At 42.1% G+C, this 24,018-nt stretch overlaps 6 protein-coding genes, 1 long non-coding RNA gene and 1 pseudogene across 13 annotated transcripts in view; 2 read left to right on the forward strand and 6 right to left on the reverse strand.

Annotated features, from left to right (window-relative positions):
• Positions 1 to 2,644: 2,644 nt before the first annotated feature.
• LOC134209578 (uncharacterized) lies at positions 2,645 to 4,540 on the reverse strand. Its single transcript, XM_062685575.1, has 3 exons — positions 3,864 to 4,540; positions 3,267 to 3,801; positions 2,645 to 2,908 (listed from the first exon to the last, which is right to left on the reverse strand). The coding sequence occupies exons 1-3, from the start codon at positions 4,538 to 4,540 to the stop codon at positions 2,645 to 2,647; spliced, it is 1,476 nt and encodes a 491-aa protein (XP_062541559.1).
• Positions 4,541 to 4,726: 186 nt separating this feature from the next.
• Positions 4,727 to 5,560, reverse strand: LOC134209581 (uncharacterized). Its single transcript, XM_062685576.1, has one exon. The coding sequence runs from the start codon at positions 5,558 to 5,560 to the stop codon at positions 4,727 to 4,729; it is 834 nt and encodes a 277-aa protein (XP_062541560.1).
• Positions 5,561 to 5,817: 257 nt separating this feature from the next.
• LOC134211739 (uncharacterized) lies at positions 5,818 to 7,598 on the reverse strand. Of its 2 annotated transcripts, none has more exons than XR_009979078.1 (3): positions 6,787 to 7,598; positions 6,070 to 6,239; positions 5,818 to 5,967 (listed from the first exon to the last, which is right to left on the reverse strand). It is a non-coding gene; the product is annotated as an uncharacterized LOC134211739 (long non-coding RNA). The 2 variants fall into 2 exon arrangements; XR_009979079.1 differs by having other exon boundaries at positions 5,818 to 5,979.
• Positions 7,599 to 8,263: 665 nt separating this feature from the next.
• Positions 8,264 to 10,191, reverse strand: LOC134215937 (J domain-containing protein CG6693). The gene is made up of 2 exons (XM_062695015.1): positions 9,983 to 10,191; positions 8,264 to 9,170 (listed from the first exon to the last, which is right to left on the reverse strand). Exons 1-2 carry the CDS (start codon positions 10,074 to 10,076, stop codon positions 8,374 to 8,376), a joined length of 891 nt encoding a protein of 296 aa, XP_062550999.1. The 5' UTR covers positions 10,077 to 10,191; the 3' UTR covers positions 8,264 to 8,373.
• A 1,354-nt stretch (positions 10,192 to 11,545) lies between these two features.
• LOC134211744 (uncharacterized) lies at positions 11,546 to 13,915 on the forward strand. Its single transcript, XM_062688916.1, has 3 exons — positions 11,546 to 11,682; positions 11,745 to 12,699; positions 12,762 to 13,915. The coding sequence occupies exon 3, from the start codon at positions 12,779 to 12,781 to the stop codon at positions 13,817 to 13,819; it is 1,041 nt and encodes a 346-aa protein (XP_062544900.1). The 5' UTR covers positions 11,546 to 11,682; positions 11,745 to 12,699; positions 12,762 to 12,778; the 3' UTR covers positions 13,820 to 13,915.
• LOC134211743 (uncharacterized) overlaps positions 13,913 to 24,018 on the reverse strand; it is a 39,398-nt gene continuing 29,292 nt past the window's right edge. For both annotated transcript variants that reach the window (XM_062688915.1, XM_062688914.1), the window contains 2 exons: positions 15,148 to 15,301; positions 13,913 to 15,090 (listed from right to left, as the gene is read on the reverse strand). In XM_062688915.1, the coding sequence (XP_062544899.1) occupies positions 13,995 to 15,090; positions 15,148 to 15,167 (1,116 nt within the window). In that variant the 5' untranslated portion in view covers positions 15,168 to 15,301 and the 3' untranslated portion in view covers positions 13,913 to 13,994. The remainder of the gene's footprint in view (positions 15,091 to 15,147; positions 15,302 to 24,018) is intronic.
• On the forward strand, positions 16,182 to 18,806 carry LOC134211742 (uncharacterized; annotated as a pseudogene).
• Positions 18,800 to 24,018, reverse strand: part of LOC134211740 (scavenger receptor class B member 1) — a 152,212-nt gene continuing 146,993 nt past the window's right edge. For 4 of the 5 annotated variants that reach the window (XM_062688912.1, XM_062688909.1, XM_062688911.1 and 1 more), the window contains one exon: positions 18,800 to 19,025. In XM_062688912.1, coding sequence (XP_062544896.1) covers positions 18,807 to 19,025 — 219 coding nt within the window. In that variant the 3' untranslated portion in view covers positions 18,800 to 18,806. Of the gene's footprint in view, positions 19,026 to 19,428; positions 19,581 to 24,018 lie in introns of all 5 variants that reach the window. The other variant, XM_062688910.1, reaches the window with a different exon arrangement.

The raw sequence follows: 24,018 nt of genomic DNA on the forward strand, positions 1-24,018 counted from the left end.
GTACACGTCCACATTAGAGGAGCGTGAGTATTTAGAATGTCTGGCGGCTATACACATTCTTCATCAGCAATGTGTACCGTACTGTAGGGTCATGGGTTCGAGTCCCATCGAAGGGAAAGTGGTTACCTCCAATACATTTTCCAAATCAATATCTTCCACATAACGTACATATTCACATATGAGAAATATTGTGTTTATTATACAGTAGAAGAAAAGTCCATCATTGCAATGATGGTCTTAAAATATAAAGTACATTTAGAAATCACAATCAATTAAAAAAAGTCACAGTAGTAAAATTGCTATCTAGGTGTGTAAAAAAAGGTCAAAAACCTCCGACGTAACATATTACGCGATAAATGGTAGTCAAACAATGTTGCAAATCTGTTGAATACGCGTTGCAAGCCACCGATTGCCCCATGTAGTCCGTAATTCGTCCTTTGCAGTGGTGGTCTAAGCATTCCGCTATTGCGGAGTGTCCTTGGTCGAACATTCAAATCTATCTGCTCCAGAATACCTTCGCAGTCGATTCATCCCTGTAGTATATCGGCGGTCGTCATCGCCCGGGTGGTGTCTCTCCTAGCACAAAGAAGTTCCAGATCGATCAACTGGCATCGGCTCTCATAGCTTGGTAGGCAACGGATCTTATGCAAACTCGTGGCTCATTCGCCTCCTCCACGTACCGTCCGCCTTCTGCACCCCACCATAGATGGTACGCAGCACTTTCCTTTCGAAAACTCCAAGTGGGCGGCGGTCCTCCACGAGCATTGTCGAGGTCTCGTGTCCGTAGAGGACTACCGGTCTAATGAGCGTTTTTGTAGATTGTCAGTTACGGCGGCGAACTCTATTCGATCGTCTTGCGGAGTCCAAAGTACGTACGATTTCCAGCCAATATGCGTCTCCGAATTTTACTGCTGGTATCATTTTCGGCAGTCACCAGTGAGCCCAAGTACACAAATTCTTCTACTACCTCGATTTCGTCACCACCGATGCAAACTCGCTGTGGGTGGCTCACATTGTCTTCTCTCGAACCTCTTCCTATCATGTACTTCGTCTTCGACGTGTTGATGACTAGTCTGATCCGCTTAGCTTCCCTCTTCCGTCTGATGTAGGCTTCCTCCACCTTCTCAAAGTTCCGTGCCATAATATCTATGTCATCGGCGAAGCCAAATAGCTGGACGGACTAATTGAAAATTGTACCATTCGTGTTAATCCCTGCTCTTCGTATTACCCCTTCCAAAGCGATGTTGAATAACAGACACGAAAGACCATCGCCTTGCCGTAACCCTCTGTGCGTTTCGAAGGGACTCGAGAATGCCCCTGAAACTCGAACTACGCACATCCCTCGATCCATCGTCGCTTTGATCAACCGTGTCAGTTTATCCGAGAATCCGTGTTCGTGCATTAGCTGCCATAGCTGGTCCCGATCAATTGTATAATATTTGAAGTCGATGGATAGATGATGTGTGGGCACGTTGTATTCGCGGCATTCCTGCAGTACTTGGCGAATGGCGAACACCTGGTCCGTGGTGGAGCGTTCGCCCACAAAACCCGCCTGATACTGCCCTACGAACTCCCTTGCAATTGGTGCTAGGCGGCGTTCAGAAATGTGATTGCGTGGTAGTTGTTACAATCCAGCTTATCGTCCTTTTTGTAGATGGGCCACAGGACACCTTCCATCCACTCCTGCGGCAAAACTTCCTCCTCCTAAATCTTGGTAATGACCCAGTGCAGCGCTCTAGCCAGTGCCTCGCCATAGGAATATCCGAAAGAAATATGGTAATAATTGGATTCTCTATCGTTCTTCTGTTTATCGGAACACATCTTTGACGTTTTGTATTATTTTTATTTCATTCGAGGATTAAAGCGTGTCGACGCGATTTGGTACGTGTCGCGCCGCAGAAATTGAAATTTAAGCGTGGACGCGCGTCAACGCGTTCAATGCGATGGACTAGTTCGACCGCCATCCGTAAAAGCGGTGACAGCGCTGTTTGCCTGTTTTTAGCAAGAGTGGGCTATATTGATAATATACTCGCGCGCTAGTCTAATTAGGGCCTAATTAGACTAGCGCACTACCAGCGAGGTTAGGTTTAACGTACGGATTGGAGAAAAATCCAACTTCGATAGTCCCCTATTTCGGTTTTCAACTTGACTAGCGATATATAATTTTTGATGACATGGAATAAAACCCCAAAATGACAATGTTAACATCAAATCATCAACACTTTAACGAAGAACAGCAGCAGAAGCCCCCAAAAATAACGTGAATAGTAAATAAACTAATCGTATTTTGATATCCCAAGCAAACGAATCGACGGTTGAAATTATTCAATGGAAATTTAATGGATTCAGGAGTCAGCACTCAGAACTACAAATCATGATAAATAAACACAGCCCAGCAATTATTATTTTATACAAGAAACAAGAACAAACAGGACGGCTAACTACTCTAGGTAAGCAATATTATTCGACACCATCAGTCTCCTCAGTGCGATCTCTATATGATTCCTCCGTTGCTCAATGAACCGCTTGATTGATCGCAGACATCCTCACCCAACCTGAAGTTCCAGAAACTTTTGAAAAAAAAAAATTGGGAAAAAAAACCCTTCACGATGCACCGGACTGAATCGATTGACTTGACTTGACCCTAATCTTCCTGCTTCTGCAATGGCAGCTCACACAATTTGGCTACCGGCCTTTTCATGAACCCGGTTGAGGTTCTTAGCGTTACCACTCGAGTTATTCCATCCGCGCCAGGGTGTAGTTCCTGAATCCGGCCCATCTTCCACTGCTTAGGTGGTAAGTTAGGTTCGACGATGACAACCAGCCTTCCTACCTTCACATCTATTGCCGGCTGCCAGTGCTTCCCTCTAGCTTGAAGTTGTGACAGATATTCCCGGCGCCGTCGTTTCTAGAAGTCCTGTAATTGTCGCTGTATGAGCTGGAACCGTGACAATCGGTTTAGCTGGACGTCTCCAAGATCTGGATCGGGCAAAGCATGAAGTGATGCTCCGACTAAGAAATGCGCCGGCGTTAGAGACTACAAGTCCCGCGGATTATCGGATAGCGCCGTCAATGGTCTGGAGTTAAAGCACCCTTCTACTTGTGCCAACAATGTTGTGAAGTCCTCATGCGATACTGGATTTCCACCGAGTACCCTCAATATATGGAATTTGGCTGAACGAACCGCGGCTTCCCGTAATCCGCCAAAATGCGGGGCACCAGTATGCTGTCATCTGAATCAACCTTGTGAACGTCGAAAATCTTACTAGATAATCCGAGAGAAAATTGGACTCCTTCGACGAAGCGCAAACCACCACGTTGCGTCGCTTTTCCAATTCTTCCTTCGGTGGTGCTTCCGTGGCTACAGGCCACTCTCCGGGGTCTTGCTTTAACCATGTGGGCCCATGCCACCACAGTTCATTGTCACGGATGTTGTTCGGTAGTATTCCACGCGATATCAAGTCTGCTGGGTTGGTGTTCCCTGGAACATGCCTCCATTTGTCTACTCCCGTTGAACCTTCGCAATCCTGTTCGCGACGAAAGTAGTCCAATTTCCTGGCGATGACTTGATCCAATGAAGGACGCAGGTCGAGTCCGTCCAGAAATAAACCCTGTCCTCTATCTTTAGCAATTCTGCCACCTTTTCCCAGAGTTGTGCTGCCAACAGTGCTTCGCAGAGTTCCAATCGTGGTAGAGATTGCGTCTTGAGCGGCGCCACCCGTGATTTCGAGGTCAACAGATGAACCGAAACCGAGCCATCCTCTATCTGACTTCTCACATAGATTGTCGCGCCATATGCGACTATCGAAGCATCCGAAAAACAATGGTATTCTATAGATACCGATCCTGGAACTATATCGCACCGTGGAACCCGTACATCGTTCAATACTGGGATTTGCTCGTAAAACTTTCGCCATTCCTCACCTACCATTTCGGATAGCGGGTCATCCCATTGAAGAGTTTCATCCTTCTCGTTTTGCAAGCACCAAAGCCGCTGCATAAAAACCTTCGCTGAGGTAATCGTTGCTCCGAGCAGACCAAGCGGATCGAAAAGCCTCGCTATGTAGCACAGCACTTGTCGCTTCGTAAGAATCTGGTTTGCGGTGAGAGAAAGAATCTCGAACTTGTACCGAAAACGATCAACGTTGGGTAGCCATGTTAAGCCCAATGCTTTCACCTCCGCGTTCTGGTCCCAATCAATACCGTTTGCATCCGGTAACGCCAAACATTCGTTCGGAAGCCATTCGAGTACTTCCGGACGGTTAGAAGCCCACTTTCGCAGTTTAAATCCTCCGCTGATCATCGCTGCGTCGAGTTGTCGCCTCAATTCGATCGCAGATTCGACGTCGCCCGCTCCTGAAATAACGTCGTCCATATACTCGTCTTCTTCGATCGTCGTAGCCGCCAGAGGAAACCGCTCCAGCTCGTTGGATGCCAGTTGCTTCAGAGTACGTGTAGCCAGATATGATGCCGATTTTGTACCGTACGTCTCCGTCAGCAGCTCGTATATAGAAACCTTGCCATCTAGTCCAGTCCACATGATGCATTGTAGCGGAGTGTCATTGGAGTTCGTCCAAATTTTCGACATCAGCAACCACCATCACCTGACGGATTCTACTCCGAAGGACGACCGATCTAAGGTCTTGCTGTACTACTGGTCCAGCATACAGCGCATCGTTGAGGAATATTCCAGTAGAAGTCTTACAGGAGGCATCAAATACCACTCTCACTTTGGTCGTGGTGCTCGTTTGCTTAATAACCGGATGATGTGGCAGAAAACTGTCATATCCTCAGGTTCGTCCACCTTTCGCATGTGACCGAGATTGATATATTCGGTCATAAACTCGCTGTACTGCCTCTGTAGATCAGGATCTTTCGCCAACCTTCGCTCTACAGCTCGTAAGCGCGTCAATGCGATGTCTTTCGATTCACCAATTTTCGCCAGCACTTCAGTGTTCTTTGGAAGGGTAACTGTGTAACGTCCATCCGTTTCTCGCTTCACCGTGTTTTCGAACAGCTCTTCGCAGCGGCCTTCTTTCGGAGAGTGTTTGTTGACGGCTCCCACTTCCTCGCAGGACCTTAACCGTGCCATTATCTCTTCCAGATCGTCCGACACTGCCATGTTGCAGGAGTATCTAATCGCCTGACTATCCGATGTGACTTCGCCTGTCACTATCCATCCGAAAACGGACTCTGTCAATACAGGCAGGCTCTTGCCTAATTGAATTTCTCTTCCTGACGGGAAGAAGGTGAAGAAAGCTTGGATGCCCAATACCAAATCGATCTTCCTCGACCGGAAAAACTCTGGATCCGCCAGCTCGATGTCTACAGGTATGTCCCATCCACTTGCCTGAATAGTGGACGTTGGCAGGCTCGCTGTGACCTTCGGTAACACAAGGAATTCCATAGATCGAGCGTACGACGAAACGCGGGACTTGACGACAGCTTTAATTTTGTGCGATGTCTTTATTCCGGACTGCCCGATGTCTTTATTCCGGACTGCCCGATGTCCTGAATCGAAATGTTGGCTTTCTGTACGGAAACGCTCATCGTCTGGCATAGTTTAGTGGAGATAAAGTTGCACTCTGACCCTGAATCCAGAAGTGCTTGTGCTGGGTAGCGACATCCTACATCGTCTTCGATCACTACGACAGCTGTAGCCAAGAGAACTTGGGATGACACACACTGCGCCGCGTTGGAAGAAGTAGATTCGACCGCTGAAGCATTCGCTGCCCTCGACCTTGCGCTTGTACTACCCCGTTTCGGACTCCCTCCTGAACTCGATCTCCTGGGGGATCCTTGGCTACCCTTGCGTTCTCTTCCCTTGAAGCAAAGTAACGAATGGTGTCGACCCTTACAATGCCAACAGGAGAATTTTGAAGTGAATTGACACTCATAGCAGCAACAAATTCCACAGAATCGAAGGTTTGGCGTTAGTGTGAGTCAAGAAATGGCTTCGGCATTTACCTGAATACTGCCCTGAATCGCATATTTGTCCCATATGCATAGGAAACCCATCAAAGATGGGACAGATATGCGATTCACGGCAGTATACCAGTTCTTACATACCTGACGGTAGTAGAACAACGCTAAGGTTATTCCACAATTCTTGTCGAAACTTTCGAATTAAATCCACATGTAATTCCCACGCCCTCCACTGTGCTATGATACAACAGCAGCTGCAGCAGGCAATCAGCGCTGGCGGTCGTCGTTCAGTTTGGCTCCTATTCTGCCGTAATCTGGAAAAGTGACGTAACAGCCATTTTACAACATGCATGTTTTCCATTTTTCTGTTAAAGAGCTCGATGAATAGTACTCGTTAACACCATTTTTGGAAAATGGCGTATACGTCACTTTTTTTAGATTACGGCAGTATTCTTCCCATCTGTTGATCAAACATCGAGTGTACGCAGTTCGACGATCAGCTGTTGACGGCAGCCTATTTTTGCACACTTTTTGCCGCTCCAAATTTAATGCGATACAAATCACGATACCATTAGTTCTTGATATGCGAGCGATGGATAACGAATATATTTCAATTATTGTGATGGCGATTTGATCCTGACTTGTAGAATGGCCGAAGGATCTATTCAGCAGTCGTTCGATGGCCACTGATACCATTCAAGACACTATAGTATGGCGATGATTTTCCTTTATTGTCTGTTTGTTAGAGCACTTTCACTGGCACAATAATGTTTGAATTTTCACAGGTTTTCCGGTAGTATCATCCGGTTCGAAGGATCAGCTTATGTCGGGTTCCTTCCCGACCGAGAACTATGTTTTCACCTTCACTATGTTGGCCAGCGAACCCAGTCCAAAACGACACCTTTCCCAGGGCAGATTTTGTCACCCAAAATGACCATCAGTCACACAAAACACCAAGTCTTCACATTGAAACACAATTTACAGTTTATTACACTTTACATTAAACATCGATTTATTATTAATTTACGACACTACTTTATTTGACACTAATTACATTCATTACTAAATACTAAACTTAACACCCAACAATAAAAACGATCAAGGGTTCGCCCCTCGAAATGTGCACGACGGCGGACTGTTTACAACTAACGCTGCTGCTGCTGCTGTATTGCCTTTCAATTCGCGAAGTCGAAGCAAATTTTGCTCTTCCCTCCTATGGGAAATCCCATTGCTATCTGTCAGAGTTTGAGTGAAACATGGCCGCCATCTCCTCCTCTCTGTTGCTCTACTGTAAAAACCGAGCCGGTGACAAGCGCGGTGTCATCATCATCAATAGATATAGACCGCTGTCATCAATGAAACGCAGTATGAAAAAAAATTATAGCCCGGGACATCCTGGCTACGATCTGGCGATGGGCCAAACAATAGGATGTCAATCTCGATGTCAATAGCCTGGTAAAAACCCATAAAGAACTGTCATTGTTTGTGTGAAGAATAATTATTTTGCTTCGACTTCGCGAATAATCACCGACGCACCGAACGACGACGGCACGGCAGTGTAGATATGATGATGGGAGAGCCTGCGAAAGAGCGAACCGAACCACACCCCCCCCCCAGACCAAATTTCTGGCTACGCCACTGGATAGAGCTAAAGGTGTTAAAATATATGGTAAGGTGGGGTAAGGAGAACTCTCAATGCCTTAAAACCTAAACATTCAAATTTAATTGTTTAACATGCTGTTGGGGTAGTAATTAGTACTGCGAAAATGGCATCACTGTTCAATGTTCAATAAATCAGTATGAATTCAAAGTTTGTGTGAAACGAACCTTCCTTCGGCAAATCGCGATTCGTGCACTAAAATGTAAGTAGTTTTAGGTAATATTGTATGAACAGGGGCCCTCCTTAGCCGTGCGGTAAGACGCGCGGCTACAAAGCAAGACCATGCTGAGGGTGGCTGGGTTCGATTCCCGGTGCCGGTCTAGGCAATTTTCGGATTGGAAATTTTCTCGACTTCCCTGGGCATAAAAGTATCATCGTGTTAGCCTCATGATATACGAATGCACTGTTATTTGTTAGACTGCACTGTGTCACCGGAAACTGTACGAGGCGCATTGCGACCTAAAGTGGTTCATTGCACAGAGGCCAATAATGAACGTCTAACGGCAGATGTATTTCCCAATGTTTAGACATCGCAGATAGGCCGAGGCTCAGGAATGGGTCAATATTATATTTTTGTTATACGAAAGGAAAAAAACAACAGATACAGGAAAGTCATCTTGTTTTATTGCATTTGTAAAAGAAACGCAAATGAATGAATGATTTTTAACGATTTGCAAATGTGAGTTCAAATGTTTAGTTTATTTCGTTTCATTTCTCGTGGTGTTAATAACAAAACAGCGTTGGTGAATTTTTCGAAATTGTCAAATTGCCACCTGTTCAGATAAAGCTTAGACAGACTTTTTCGAAACACGACCTTTCAATACCTTGTCTTTTTTTCCTCCTTTTTTGGCCTGCCCTTGTGAAAGTCGTTTTGCCTTAGACTTACTCTTCGCGGCAATGTACTCATCCAAATCAAATTCGTCATTTTCGTCTTCTTCATCATGCTCGTATTTCTCGGCGAGGCGGTCAAGCATGGCAGAGAATCCGAGTTGCCGCTCGCTTTGGCGTTGTGCAATCTGCTGTTCTAATGACGATGCTGATTGTTTTGATTTCTTTTTCTCGAGCTTTTCCTTCAATGCAGCTGCTTCATCTGCTTCCTTAGCATACTTCTTGTGACGGCGATCACACTTTGCTTTCGGTTCCTCGGTGAAAATTTTGTACTCTGGAACTTCTTCAGTGGCGATCATCTCCTTAACGATTCCGAAAATTCGAGGTTCATCTTCACAACTCATAAAAGGTACGCTATTCAGCATGTAGTTTATGCAACCTTTTCCAGACAAGTAAGCTTTTTTGATATCATTACGCTCTAGTTCTGAACCAATGTAAACCTTCTCAAAGTTACTAATATCTTCAGTGGAAATGGGCTTGAAAAATTGCTGCCACATAGTCATCCATTTGGTTCCAGACGAATCATCATCATCATCGATGATTCCCTTGTCATCGTATAGCGCTCGTTTATCTTTGTCGGACAATATGGAATAGATTTTGCTCAGCACTTTGAACTTTTCCGTGGCTTCTGTTTTTTCGTTTTCCTTTACGCGATCAGGGTGCACTTTCAACGATAATTTATAGTACGCTTTTTTTACTGAAAATAGAAATTTCTCGTATAAAAACTATGGCCTACCAGAACAATTAAAAAAATAATCTAGTAGTTTAATCCACCTAGTGGGACTGATGCCTTTCTCGAACATCACAAAAAGTGTAATAAAAGCACATGATCAAAGAGAAGACCTTAGGGATTTTTTTCTACAGGTCTTTGTAGAGTAGAGAAGGGCAAGATGGATAACCTTAAGCGCACTCTCAATATCGCAACAACCTGCATTCCATCTGGATGGATCCCAATTTTAGATTCATACTGGTCAGTACGGTTCCAGTTGGGGTCAGTTTGTTCTCGGAAAAAGTAGCTATTTACAAATTTAAGTCAAAACATGCCGTGTGGCACCTCAAATTTTATGATTTTACAAAGCAATAATGGGAATGATAATTTTAGGGTTCCTTGGTCAGTCTAGCCCAATCCGGGGAACCTTCGAAATGGTCATTTCCTTAATTGAGTCAAATTAGGTCGTGACACATTAAACTCTATAATTTTACAAAGCAATGATGGGAAATGATATTTTTAGGGTGGTTCCTGAGCCACTCGTGTCCCACCCGGCAACTTCGATCGGGACCTTCGGGATGGTTATTTCCTTAATAAAGTCAAAACAAAACAGGTCGTGTTGCACCTCAAAACTCATGATTTCACAAAGTAATAATGGGAATGATATCCACGGATGAGGATGGTTGTTATATTTTGCAAGTTTTTTTTATGAGATGTACCCCACAGGACATAAAAAACCAGATCATTCAGCTTTGGTAAAGCCTGAATATTAAAACGCAAGCTGTCTACACTGTACTTACTTTCTTTCTCCTGGGCATTTTTGGAAACTTCAAATATTTTGTATACATCTCTTGTTCCGTAGAATGATTCACATAATTCCAGAGTTGGGGCCATTGGGAATGGAGAAACTGGTTCCGTTTTACTTTACGCAAACAACTTTTGCAAGTTCAATCCTGTTCAACAGAGAACATGAACCGTACCGACAACCGCCAAAACAACAATGCGAGATCAGAGACTAGGACTATCACGCTTGAAAACACAGAAAACCAAAGCTACCCAAAAGTGGGTTGTTTTCACTCAAAACTATAGGGTCTGTTCAAAAATTACGTAACGCAATCGGGGGTGGGGGTTATTTACTTTTTGTTACGATTTGTTACGCAAAATATGCACGGTTAGATGACTTTACCCATTAATGGGTACTATGTTATTGTTGATATTATTCCCACAGTGAAAAATTCACCCATTTTCTTGAAAAAGCGCCACTACCCATTTTAATGGGTAGTGGCGCTTTTTCAAGAAAATGGGTGATTTTTTTACGGTGGGAATCAGCCTATTGACATCCTATTGTTTAGCCCATCGCCAGATCGTAGCCAGGATGTCCCGGGCTATAATTTTTTTTCATACTGCGTTTCAATGATGACAGCGGTCTATGTCTATTGATGATGATGACACCGCGCTTGTCACCGGCTCGGTGGGAATAATATCAACAATAACATAGTACCCATTAATGGGTAAAGTCATCTAACCGTGTGGGGGGTGCACAAGGGGAGGGTCGCTGAGCACAGTTCTAATATTGTAGCGCGCCCACCAAATCGGAACGCGCGTGTGCGACACGCGACGTGAGACTGATATCCGAATCAATTGTCAGAATGACATTTGTCATTTTTGTAATTGTTTTGTTGTTGAGTCTTGAGAGTGAAATTATTACTGTTCAAAATAATATTGCGCATAAATCCCAAAATTTTATTCCCACCTTTGGGTTTCCGCGCCGAGCACTCAGCGCCAGACTCGGCGACAAGGCGAAATTTATAAAGTTGGTAACCCTGATTTTTGACAATTAATGTCGATTGTTTGTGTGAGTGCACCGATGTCTAAAAATAGAGCTTTTAGCTGAATTTTCTATTGTCAAATGCAAATTTTGACAGTATTATTTATGTATGAGTGAAAAACATGTACAAAAGGTGTATCGGGGAAGCTGTCGCTGAAGTCAAATGTCATTTTATTCAAAGACGAAACGAAAAGTTTCAATGCAAAAAGCAATATGGGAACGTCCACAAATTACGTAACGCTTAGAGGGGGGAGGGGGGGTTGAGTGAAGTGTGACGATCCATACAAAATTTTCAGAATCTTCATACAAAAAGTGTGACATAGGGGGGAGGGGGGGTTGAAAAAGTCCAATTTTTGCGTTACGTAATTAATGGATCTTCCCTATAGGGCTCATCTGCTTAAAAAAGTTGCTTTTTTCACATTTTGTAAAATAAACCTGGATTAAAATGGCAAATCCTATTATACATAACGTCCGACGACAACATGCAAGTATTAACACAGTGTACCATGCTCTTTATGGACACTGTTAAGTGAAGTTTGATATTTTGTGAAACTGGCAACACAGGTTGATCAATTAATGCACATACTTCCATACAGAGGCAAAAGGATTTTATTAGAATAGTTTAGAACGGCGACGGAGACTGTGGCTCGTGGATTGAAGTGAAACTAGTTTGTAAGTTATTTCATATAGATAATAAGTTCAATAATAATTCATAATTGCATAATAAATTTCAGCTTTGGAGCTGTGTGAAATGGACACTGCTGTCAAAACTGTTTCTTTCGAGCCAGAAAAAATCCGTCACAACATTCTCCAAAGAAACTATCTCTGAAGTGGGGAAGACTCGCCATGGATGAGCTAAAACGAAAGCTTGTACTGCTTGAGGAGCAGAACAAAGCATGGCGGACTCAACAGGAAGAAATTGAGAAGAGAATCCGGCTGGATTACGAGTGCAAATTAAAACAATTGAATGAGGATTACGAGAGAGCGGCAACGGAAATCGATTTAAAATTTGGTGCACGTAAGGCAGCAATCATATCAAAATATTACGGGCAAAGCACTTGCAAAAAACCGGCGAACGAAGAAAAACAGCGAAATTCTTTCAGTGACAAAACAAAATCACTCCATGAATTCGATAGAATATTTTGTTTTGGTGCCGCAGATTCCCTCCAAACTGCTACTCATCAAACACAAACGTACGTATCGCAAAAGAAAATTGAAATTAAACCAGTAGGCCAAGCGCTGCAAAACCGTAGAGATGCATCGACGATAACCGTGCGCCGTCCTGGCCATCGAACGAGCTCGGATGAGTACATCAGTTCATACACCGCCGCACAGAATAAGGGTAACAAAGAGTTCGATTTGGCGTACGATTCAAAGCAAAGCAGGTTATTTGGCGTATTAAAGGAAAGTGTGAAAGAAATTGTAGATCGTTTTGGGAGAACAAAAACTTTTGATCCAGGCGGGACTGATAAGGGAACAGATTTCAAGTGAAGTTTAGAAAAGCGCAATGGACCCGTTTTGCTAGTTTCACGGGTGGGAGTGTTAAGTGAAGTTTGATATTTTGTGAAACTGGCAACACAGGTTGATCAATTAATGCACATACTTCCATACAGAGGCAAAAGGATTTTATTAGAATAGTTTAGAACGGCGACGGAGACTGTGGCTCGTGGATTGAAGTGAAACTAGTTTGTAAGTTATTTCATATAGATAATAAGTTCAATAATAATTCATAATTGCATAATAAATTTCAGCTTTGGAGCTGTGTGAAATGGACACTGCTGTCAAAACTGTTTCTTTCGAGCCAGAAAAAATCCGTCACAACAGACACTATTTCCTTGGCATTTCGAAAAGAGAATTGGCTACAATCTACGGGAAAGCTGTTTCAACAATCTACGATTGGGTTTTACGATACGAACGTGATGGAGTGTTCCGGAGGAAACAACGTGACCGTATTTACAGAAAATTCAACATCGAAACGAGAGAATGGGTCGTGAACCTCTACCGGAATGAACCAATCCTATTTCTCGATGAAGCCAAGCAAAGATTTCAACATCATTTTCAAATTTCCATCAGTGTTTCTTCAATTTGCACTATCTTACATGAATCAGGGCTTAGCTGGAAAACGATAGAACGGCGAGCAATACAAATCCGAGACTCTGAGATAATTAGATTCGTTCAGGAAATGCTCTCCATTCAATGGGACTTATATAATTTAGTTTTTCTGGATGAAGTTTCCTTTGATAACAAGGACATGCTACGCAGGAAGGGATATGGAGTGGTTGGACAAAAACTGATCTACCGTGGAGAGTTTTCTAGGAAACCAAGAGTGTCTTTTCTATGTTTTCTCGGATTAGGTGGAATGCTGGATAGTTTTTGGATAGAAGGAACTTTCAACAGAAGGAAATTTTTTGAATGCTGCCGTACGTTTGCGTTGAATAATAATCTCGTTCAAAACTATCCAGGGCTCCACTCAATCTGGATTCTAGATGGCGCTCGCATACATTGCGACCCACACATTATCCGCTATCTAAGATCTATTGGCATCATTCCCATATTCCTTCCTGCGTACTGTCCTTTTTTCAATCCCATTGAAATTGTTTTCGGTTTAATTAAAAGACATCTACAGAGATATCACCAAGAAAATGCATCGATATTGGAGGAAGTTTGTGAAGGAATGAACTACTTTAAAGTTTATCCCTGCCACAAGCTTTTCGAAAATTGTGGGTACATGTCTGGAGGTGTGTTCATTCCTGAAAAAGGCTTGAGCCAAGACCCAAAATACATGGACTTTAATGTATTTCCAAGATAAGTTTTCAAATAAAATTATAATTTATTTATGTAAAACGTTGAATGTTTTTATTTCATTAAAACAAAATGGAAGAAGGTAAAAAAGCCATTTAGATTCGCTTATCAAAAGCTGCGAAAGAAAGATTTTTTGGAAATGGTCATTACATCATAAAAGTGCTTTTCTCTATAAATTACTTCTACGCGTGATCAACATCAGTGCAATCCATTACTTTATCCGCCAATGAGTGACTCAAACTTGTTTCCTCTGGGCGTGTGGCCGATTCCATCGCACTGAATAGCTCCGACTCGGAACTTCCTCGGATCGTCATGGCCTCCAATTTGCGCATTACTCCCTGTAGAACTGAAATTCCAAGGGAAACTTCAGTCTTCAAATCATCCAATTCGCGACACCAGGTATTATTGGATGTCTGAGCTACAACCATTCCACGATGAATTGATTGCAAACGTGCTGCTTCAGAAACGGCTGCCCAGCGGAAATACTTTGACAGCTCGATAGGAGGAGAATCCGCTTGCTTCAGAACTTCCTGCATATGGGCTGGTGAAGAATTGATTGTGTTGGCCCATAGTAACCACGAACTTTGATGGCCTTCTAGATGACAATGATTCTTCCGTAGTTCATCAGCCAACGCAGAGTCATCCCTTGTGGAATGAGCGCCCGCTCGATCTGGATTTTGTGGTGACAACAACCGTTTTGCTACTTGCTGATACTGGCCGGCCGTCTCCACTGCAGTTGAAAATGCATAGACAAATATTTTAACGCTCTTGCCGCGCCAGTTTCTCAGCAGCCGTGGTGTCAAAACACTAACAGTATAGATCCTTCTCTTCACCTCGTCCTGCAAATTTACAAACTCCTGAATGTCGTCAATGGTTGGTTCTGTTTTTTCTGCCCAATTTGGAACATCATTTTCGAATATAACTTTCCGGTTCATCAAATGCTTTGCTTGATTCCAGATTGATTCGATAGTTTCGTCCACTGAATTCCCATTCACAAGAGCTCTGACACTCTCCTTGGGGCGCTGTTGACTGCGATACAATCTTCGGCAAAATACGCCAGTAAAGGAAAAAACAAAATCTTCTCCTTCAAATAAATTATCGGTGTCAACTAGGGATTCATCTGCTAGGATGTCCTCTCTAGGAGCATCGTCACTCAGCGGCCGGAATTCTCGCTGGTCGTCGGAAACCTCAATGCTGTACATTCGTGTATTCTTCCCAGCAGTTTCCTCTAGCAGATCAAGGCCATCCTCATCGAGATATTCCTCGGCTTCGTATGATCTGTGAAATTTGAGCACTGATAATCAACTGTAGGGGAAATGGAAATTAAAAACTTACTCTTCAATTTGTGAATCCATGAATGAAACTGTAACTGGAATTAATTATTTTCTCAAGACTCTTGAAATTTATTTAACGAGTCTGGTGAGTATCGACAACATAAACAAATAGGGTTACTGCTCCTGGACTTCATCTCATAGCTCCGATATTGGTCCTACGAAAAACAAAGCAATGAAAAGGTATTTGATTTGTTTATTATTTTTGTGATTTTTTTCAGCAGTGAGCACGCATGTTAGCAAAAAGAAGCGACGAAATTTGTGCCGTATTTCATTGTTTCACGATGAGATGAATATATGTTCAGTGAGATTGAAAACGGAACAGTTCCCCTACACGACAACGTTCACGTTACTCAATATGACAGAAAATTAACCCATTTCTTTTTATTTGATAAAATAAATAAAAAATGTGCATTTTTATGCAAGAAATGATCCTCCTTCCTAAATAAAGAGCTAATGTAATAAATGCACTTAAGTTAAATAACAGAACAACGGCTAATGTGGTTACCTAGGCCGTTGAAACAATTAATATATTTTAGCATTTTACTTTGAATTGGTATGTTTTTCTTTAACATGTAGTCGCGTATAAGAGAGTTGCTTTCTGAACTGCACTCTATTTTTGATTTTCAGTCAAATACCCAATATAAGCATTTTAAAATGATCTCCCTATGCTGAGCTGTAGGATCTGTCAAAGTTAACACCGTCGTGTGTCTTCTTCTTATTTTTACTTGGATTCGTCTATATAGTATATTATAATGTTACATTACGTTATATTGCTTTTGTGTCATATTTTTTTTCGGTATAGGCTCTCAAACAAAATAGTGCTGTCCAATGAGCAACTCGAAGTAGCTCGAAGTTGTTCTCGTTCTGCTCGTTCTTTTTTTGTCACTAATGATTCAATTATGCGGCCCCTCCCCATTTGAACAACCCATTTTTTTTTAATTGTTTTATTCCTCCGTGTATAGTATTACCGTTTAGTCTTCTAGCAACACTGCTGTCGTTGTCAAAACTATCGATTCGATTGCATCAGAATCCTAACTTTGACGTTTCACAAGAAAAAGATGGCCGAGCTCAATTAATACCTACTACGAACTTATCCAATTTCTTTAGTAAAATAATGGAACATAGCAGCGCAAAATCCCTCAAATTAGTAAAAGTTTGCAATTTCGAGGATTCAGAATTTCTGTTACGTAAGAAGGTGAAGGTTCAGTGCGCTAGTAATTGTCGAATTATAGTGATTTCGAAGGACTCTCGTCGTTTGTGGCTTTGTGCGAAGAAAATTGCTCATTGGAAAAAGACCAACAACAGGAAGATCAGCAAGCAGCGTTGTACTGGCGAAGGTCGTGATCCTTTAAATGATGATTGTTTGGATGACGACGATGATTTCATTCTAACGAAATGTGACTGCTAGAACTTTTATTAAGCTTAGCATACGATTAATCTTATTAAACTTATATGAATACTGGTTATTAGATAGCTGGAATAATCGTGTGTAAATACAAGTCGATATCAAACATGTATTCCAATTGGGATAACAACCGAATGGCAATGGTTGGAATGAGACTGAACTACAGGAAGGAGTTTCCCCAGGGCAATTCTAGGAGCAGCGAAGTATCATCGAGCCGTGGGTACAGCACAACGGGTTCCAAGGGAATTTTTGGAAGCTTAATGCAAAAGTGTGTTGCATTCCTAAATCCTTGGATGCAAATCAACACATCTGAAACGAATAAAATGCCCTTGACTGTACCCGACATTTGCGTTGATTTTAACATAAGTGCGCCAATATTCGAGGCCATACAAGGTAAAGCAAAACTCATAATCCCGGAAGATGAAGTAATCTGTGAAGAAAGCCTCTCTGCACCCATCAAAAGCTGTGTGTCTGTTCAACATTTATTTGACGGTAACTCGGATCCTTCCAATAGTAATCATCGATGCAATATGGCCAAACCTAAGAAAAGGCAAGATGTTGTTTCTCCGAGTAAATGTCATGTCAATTTAGATAAAAATGGCTATGTTCAAACAAGAAAGGTGTCGCCTATCCGCATGTATAACAGGTCAAAATCTTGCATCAAAAACCGCAGAGAGAAGAACTATCACGTTTTACAGTTAAACATCAAGGAAGATATGTGGCAAATGAACGACGATCAAGAGTTATGTTTGGACAACAAAAAATGCGAATCCAATCCAAATTTCAGAGGTTCGCCTTTGACCTCTTCGAACACCAAAAACTCCCTTATAGATTTATCAGAAACCGCATTTCCTTCAATCGCTCCGTCTATTTCGGAAAAAGTAAATTTTCCAGAAATAGTCAGCCGTTCATCTGAAAGCGACAGTGAGGAGAGTTTTGTGATGCTTTTCGATATGACAAATCCAGTGGGCGGCATCGACGTATGTCCTACAAGGTCAATGATTTCTTCAGTTTTTGCTAATCAGAGGTGTCGACAGATATCGGAATGTAGCGATGACAGTATCGTATTTTGTTACGAGAGCGATGGAGAGGATTCCGCCCATCAGCCCGATCACGCATATGACGATGAAGATTATTCCGAAGAAGAGGGCACGGATGAAGAAGATAGCTGTGATGAAGACAGTGAAGACACCCTGTCACATCAACCTGATTCGGGGTTTGAGGAAAAAAAGGTTAGTACTTTTCGGATTTATTGATCAACGGTTTCTATCTTTAGATCAGGCCAGGGAAGAGATAACCAGCTGATCAAACTTTTTCTTACTTGGGATCAGCGCCTAATTATTGCTTTTCAAATGTTATTTTATTGCAGTGCCTTACCTATTACCAGTGTATTTTTGTAATTTTCAATAAACATATCTTAAAGCAAATCAATTAGAGTTGAACCATTTGCAAGAGTTTAACTTTAGTAACTGAGACAATCGTTTCGCGAATTAAATCGTGTAAATGTTTTGTTTAAAAATCCTATCCCTGCAACACCCTCAAAGTGAGAATAGTTTTGTAATAAAATATGAAAAAATGCATCACTGTAATCGCATTTACGTTCACAGGTACAATTCAATCTGAAGCCGGTAGTACACGTGATGAGAACATGGACTTTGCATACCGCCAAGCCCGCAAAGGAGAATGGGAAATGGCTGCCAGAGATCGAGAGCGATTTAAAAACGGATCAAAGAAACTGAAATCATCCTCTGTCCGGTATTTGATCAAAATTTACGTGATAAAGTTTATAGGGAGAGATTTTGTTAATGTAAATAATTTTAACGTTCTCTTTTTCAACTTCAGTGTGTAACCTAATAAATCTATGCAAATGTTCTGGCTCCTGGTATCCAATGACTTTTCGCATACAAGTTATAGTAAAATTATTTCTATCATAAGAACCAAATAAATAAACTTCCATACCAAACTATCGTTCGGGTTCTTATTTTTCGATAATTTCGTTCAGAATCTTAGTTCTCCAACACTCGCTATGAGTGTATGTATGTAAACTAAAATATTTTGCAAAGGAAGGAATGTATAAAATAAAGACGGTGCAGTAAAATTAAGAACTCGCTTATGCGGTATAATGAGCGTATCGTGGTATCTAGTTCTACATCATAGTGCTTTTGCTATATTTAAGATTGTATAAACAAATGTAAATATACAGGAATTCTTGGTAAACATAATTCGCAATAAAAGAGTGGTAATAGATTTGTTAACTATCGTTTTATTATTTCTGAGTTATTTTTGCTTTTCAACTTTTTTCTCGCACACGATTTAGACTTGTATTCATCGATTTTTCTGGCTCTATGTAATGCTACAATTAGCAATAGCAGGAACAACAAATAAAAGAAAATCGGTAGGTAAGATTGTATATCCTTTACTATGTAGAACATCCGTATTAGGTTGATGATTTTCAGAGGAAGCTCGTGTTGGCGCTGCAAATGATATATATTATACGTTAGAAAACAAAATATAATCTGTATTGGGCCTTTACATTTGTTGGCCGTTTCATTATATAGTGAAGTGCGTAAAATGAACTTTGAAGCGAAACTGAAAACATTTAGGGGAACTGTTCCGTTTTTCATCTCACTGAACATATATTCATCTCATCGCAAAACAAAGAAATACAGCACCAATCTTGTCGCTTCTTTATGCTAACACGCGTGCTCACTACTGAAAAAATCACAAAAATAAGAAAACAAACCAAATTCCTTTTCATTGCTTTGTTTTTTATGGGATGGAAATAGGAGCTATGAGATGAAGTGCCGAACCGTTCCCCTAACGTAAAGTAACGCTTATCTCACGAAGTGTGGAATCGGTAGTAACTACGTGTTCCACCTGAAAAGGATCTTCTCGCTTAGTGTCACTTGGTGAAATCCGTAATCAAAGTTGGTAAAGTATCCCATGTAATTCCTTACAACTAAAATCTATGTATTGAGCGAAAAAGAAATACAGCAAAGATCCGGGAAGTCGAAGTTCCGATGCGATATCTGGAAAAAGTGTACAATATGAGTGACGATGATGGAAATGTAACACGGAATATATAGGAAATGAAATTTAAGTTGCATTTTTTAAATTCAGAACAGTATTGGATTAAAAATTATTTGGTATGCGGGATTAGACTTTTGATAAGCTTTACAATAAACATATTAATTTGAAAATATCGTTTTTACATGTAAAGGTGCTTATTTAACAGATTATCAAACTTCTACTACCAAAAGTAAATTAGTTTTTATTTTACTATACTTTGCCATGCTTAATTTCAGTGATGTCACTCATGTTCGTATGTATGCACGGCAGCTTCGAGTTCTCGGATAAAAATCCCAGCTAAGGAGTCGTTCAAAAATGACATCCCACGTTTTAGGGGGGGGAAGGGTCTAAAATTTTGTAACAGTACATGTACTAAGTATACAAAACCCAGAATAATCCACCTAGCGGCGATGATGCCTTTCTCGTGCATCGTAAAATGTATTGAAAAATCACATAAGAAAGGTCAAAAAAGCAATTAATACGCATTGCTACCTTTACTGAATTTTTTTTCTTCTAGAAAAAACAATGATTTTTCAATAATTCCGTAATGCACTGTCCGATCGGTCCAATTTTCAATAGCAAATAATGGGACCGTATTTCCCGTCGAATGCAACTTGTTGCGAGTAAATCGGGTAATGCTAAGTTCCAAAAAGTGTGTCTACAAAATGTGTACACATACTTACACACATACACACACACATATACAATATACATACACACATTATGGTGGCTCAAAAAACACTTTTTCAAATTTTTTGATGGGCCGCCCTCTTATTCGGTTCTATTTGATGCCCTGATGCTCTGGACAAAATTTTAGCCAAATCGGTTAACGTTTGGGCGGTGCTAAACTCGTTGGAAGATTATATGGAAAAATGTATGCAGTAACATCCAAAAACAGTGATTTGCAATTGGACGGCACAATTTACGATCAAGAACAATGATACTCATTCAGTTCTTGTAGAATTAAATACAGAATGTTATGCTGAAAACCGCGAGAAGATTACCCAAGAAGGTCCATCAGAAAAATTGAAAAAAGTTTTTCCCATACTAATTTGAGCCACCCTAACACACATACATACATCACCTCGGTTCGTCGATCGGATTTGGATCTCTGGGCCTTCTATCAAAAGTTGTTTTTTGGAATAATTCTATAGCCTTTCGGTACAACTTTGTTGTACGACAAACGTCACATTTTTATAAAATGGGTCACCCTATTTTTCGATATCTCTATAACAAGGACCCAAGTATCCAGAACAACTTTGTAGAACGATTTTGTTTCTTAAAAGTGTGGTTTATTTGGTCGAAAATGCATCTTTTCTCGTTAATCTTGCAATATTGGATCCGATTTTCGGATCGGAATCTTCAGCATCGAGTACTTGGGCGGATAACCAGTGTCATTATGACCCCCGGCTACGACAATGGCGCGGCTGGTAGCAGCACAGTCTCCAGAGAAATTTATCAAGTAAGTAAAAGAAAAAAAGAAAAAAAAACTAAAGGAAAATTGATATCCTTAAAATCGACCCCGATAGAAAAGGCGGTGGTCAGTGAATAATAGACTCCGATTGGAAAGGCGGATGTCTGCAACAATGGAACTCCGATTGAAAAGGCGGAGTTCAATATTTTGAGATCCCGATTGGAAAGGCGGTTGTCGATAATTCTTTAGACTCTGATTGAAAAGGCGGTGGTCGATTTTAATGAACTCTGATACGAATGCGGTGGTTCATTGCAATTCATTGCAGGACTAAAGAAGGTATTATTTTCTTCTACAGGATAGTTAAACGAAGTGCGGCCAAAAAAGTATCGGAAGAATTGGCCAAAGTGAAAGCAGAGTTGGAAAAGACTCGTTTGGAGAAGGAAGAATTAAGTCGGCTCCTGGCGGATCGGGATAAGGCGGAGAATAAATTTTGCCAAGCTAGATAAAGCACGATACGGGTGGAGCACACTGCAGATAATGAGACATTGCTCACGACAATGAACAACATGTCACTGAGCAGTCTCAATATGCCAGAGTGTGTTCCGACAGCAGGTGAAATTGAATAAACGTGACTACGACCATTAGAAGAACGTTCTGAACGCCTCCATGGACCTCATACAAGCAGTTGATCAGTCAACGAGGATCAATATATTTCGCATCAAGGCAGGTCCATTGCTGCTTGAGTTGCTTGACGGAACATCATCTAATCCAGGGATACCGGATGAGAAACAGTTTCCATATTCGAACGCGATTGCTCGGTTGGACGCTCACTTTGGATCAAGAGCATACATGTTGTCACAACGAAGTAAGCTAGCCAATATGGTTCAAAGAAAGGGAGAAATGAACATCCAATTCGTGAAACGGGTGGCAGCGGCGGCAAGGCTATGCAATTACAGATCAGATGAAGAATTCGAAGCCATTTCTTGAACAGTGACTAGAGGATCGACGGATAGCCGTGTTAGAACTCTCTCTTACCGAGTACTTACGGATGGAGGATCCTTGAACGAATTGGTTGACCAAGTGCGTATTCGAGGGGTTGAGCTAGAAAGCCGCCGCGGTAGAGGATCTTTCTTTCGTGGGCCTGAAGGCAGAAGAAGATTCAGAGCATTCGAAGGTAACCGATGTTGAAAGTGTTTAAATTTTCGAAACTATAATTATTTCAATTTTGCTTTAAAATGAACTCGAATAATAATAATAATAATTGTTGTAGGTGGTAGCTCAGGTGAAATACCCTGGGCCTCCATGAAAAACCACCATTTCGAGTAGGTGGGAGCTGAAGGCCGAATTCCTAAGCACCAATGAAAAACCACCCTCGGGCGAGCACTGGCGCTTGAACCTAGCTATTTAGCACTGTAAAGAATTAAATAACTTTACAGAACCCGTAGCTTCCGGGAATGAAAGCACACCCAAATATGGAGTTACGCTCAAGAAGAATACCACCAATGCGATTGCCCGAGGAGGAAGCCCCTACTGGAGCTGGTCCTGGAACGGGGGACAGAGCGAGCCGCCAGCGGCTAGAGGAAGGAGAGGTGCAACAGCGACCCTCTAGACATCGGGCTCAGCCCGTGCCGACAAGGCAAAACAGAAACAATCGCAAGTAACCGTCGCGATTCGATTGCACCCGCCGCTCCAGGACCAACAGTGGAATTGCAACTACAGCAATTGAAGGACGAACTAGCTAATCATATGGGCACAGCAGTTACACAGTTTCGTGGGACAGACCCCATGTCCCGACACCGGATACCCAAGTTGCAGTACTCCTATCGGTTGACGAGTACAGTAAGCATCCTTAACCAGGATATTTTGCCACAGTACTTGGAAACCGTGGAGAACCTTGAGGAGCTGCAATTTATCGTGTATTCGGCTGCAGTGGCTGTTGTAAGAACGTTGGGATTGCGAACGCGCCCACAAGGTGAGAGTGATGGACGCGCACGCCCCAAAGCACGAAAACCCGCGTGGATGCGACGTCTGAAGACCCGCATCGCCACACTGCGGTCAATGGTTGGTCGATTAACACAGTACAAGCAGGGGAATCGATCAACCAGGCTAGTTCGGAATGTTGCTGAAATTGTGAAACCCACAGAACTCCGTGATCTCTCTGAGGCGAACATTACTGAGATCCTCGACACCCATGTACAGCGGTTGAGTGCTCTTGCTAAACGACTGCGACGTTATGGAGAATGTTCGAAGAGAAGGAGCAAAATCGAATGTTCAACATCAACGAAAGGGAGTTCTACAACCACATCCGAAACGACAAAGCCGATTTTGGCGAGGGCCTTCCGGAGATTGGAGAAGTCACGCAGTTTTGGTCCAATCTATGGTGATGAGGTGAGGCGATGAGGCGATGAGGTGTGGATGGCAGAAGAAGAGCAATATTGTGGTGGAATTGGAGACATGACCGCTATCAACGTGACCTCCCAAGACATACGTGAGGCTACCCGGTATACCAGGAATTGGGCTGCACAAGGACCTGATTTTGTGCGTAATTTCTGGTATAAAAAACTCACAACGGTCCACGGGCGGATGGCGGAATGCTTCAACACGGTACTAGATAAGCCCGGGCAGCTACCGGAATTCATCACTAGGGGTGTCACTTATCTTCTGCCGAAGGATCGGAACACTTTGAACCCAGCCAAGTACAGACCAATAACGTGCCTTTCGAGTCTGTACAAAGTGCTGTCATCGGTAATAGCGAGGAGGGTGCAGAACCATTGCGACGTCAACAACCTGATGACCGAAGATTGTGCACCAACAGCTTGCTTTAAAGCACAACTTGGTTAACCAGTTTGTCGCCTACTACAAATATGTGCCTGTCCCGGTTCTGAAAAATAGTTTCGTGAAGCTGTACTGGGATCGCGAGATCATAACGGATGTCCTCATTCGTGCCAATCGGCCCGATATTGTGGTCTACGACAAAAGGATGA

The sequence above is a fragment of the Armigeres subalbatus genome, chromosome 2 (assembly GCF_024139115.2).
Source record: "Armigeres subalbatus isolate Guangzhou_Male chromosome 2, GZ_Asu_2, whole genome shotgun sequence".
NCBI lineage: Eukaryota > Metazoa > Arthropoda > Insecta > Diptera > Culicidae > Armigeres > Armigeres subalbatus.

Excerpts from the sequence above, each read along its gene's own strand:
- LOC134211744 (XM_062688916.1), top strand. The coding sequence starts at position 12,779 with ATGGACACTGCTGTCAAAACTGTTTCTTTCGAGCCAGAAAAAATCCGT.
- LOC134209578 (XM_062685575.1), bottom strand. The coding sequence starts at position 4,540 with ATGTGGACTGGACTAGATGGCAAGGTTTCTATATACGAGCTGCTGACG. Across the intron at positions 3,802-3,863 it reads AACGATGTACGGGTTCCACG|TCGCATATGGCGCGACAATC; the intron begins GTGCGATATAGT and ends ATGCTTCGATAG. Across the intron at positions 2,909-3,266 it reads ATTTTCTCTCGGATTATCTA|AAACGACGGCGCCGGGAATA; the intron begins GTAAGATTTTCG and ends CAGGACTTCTAG.
- LOC134209581 (XM_062685576.1), bottom strand. The coding sequence starts at position 5,560 with ATGCCAGACGATGAGCGTTTCCGTACAGAAAGCCAACATTTCGATTCA.
- LOC134215937 (XM_062695015.1), bottom strand. The coding sequence starts at position 10,076 with ATGGCCCCAACTCTGGAATTATGTGAATCATTCTACGGAACAAGAGAT. Across the intron at positions 9,171-9,982 it reads AAATGCCCAGGAGAAAGAAA|TAAAAAAAGCGTACTATAAA; the intron begins GTAAGTACAGTG and ends TTCTATTTTCAG.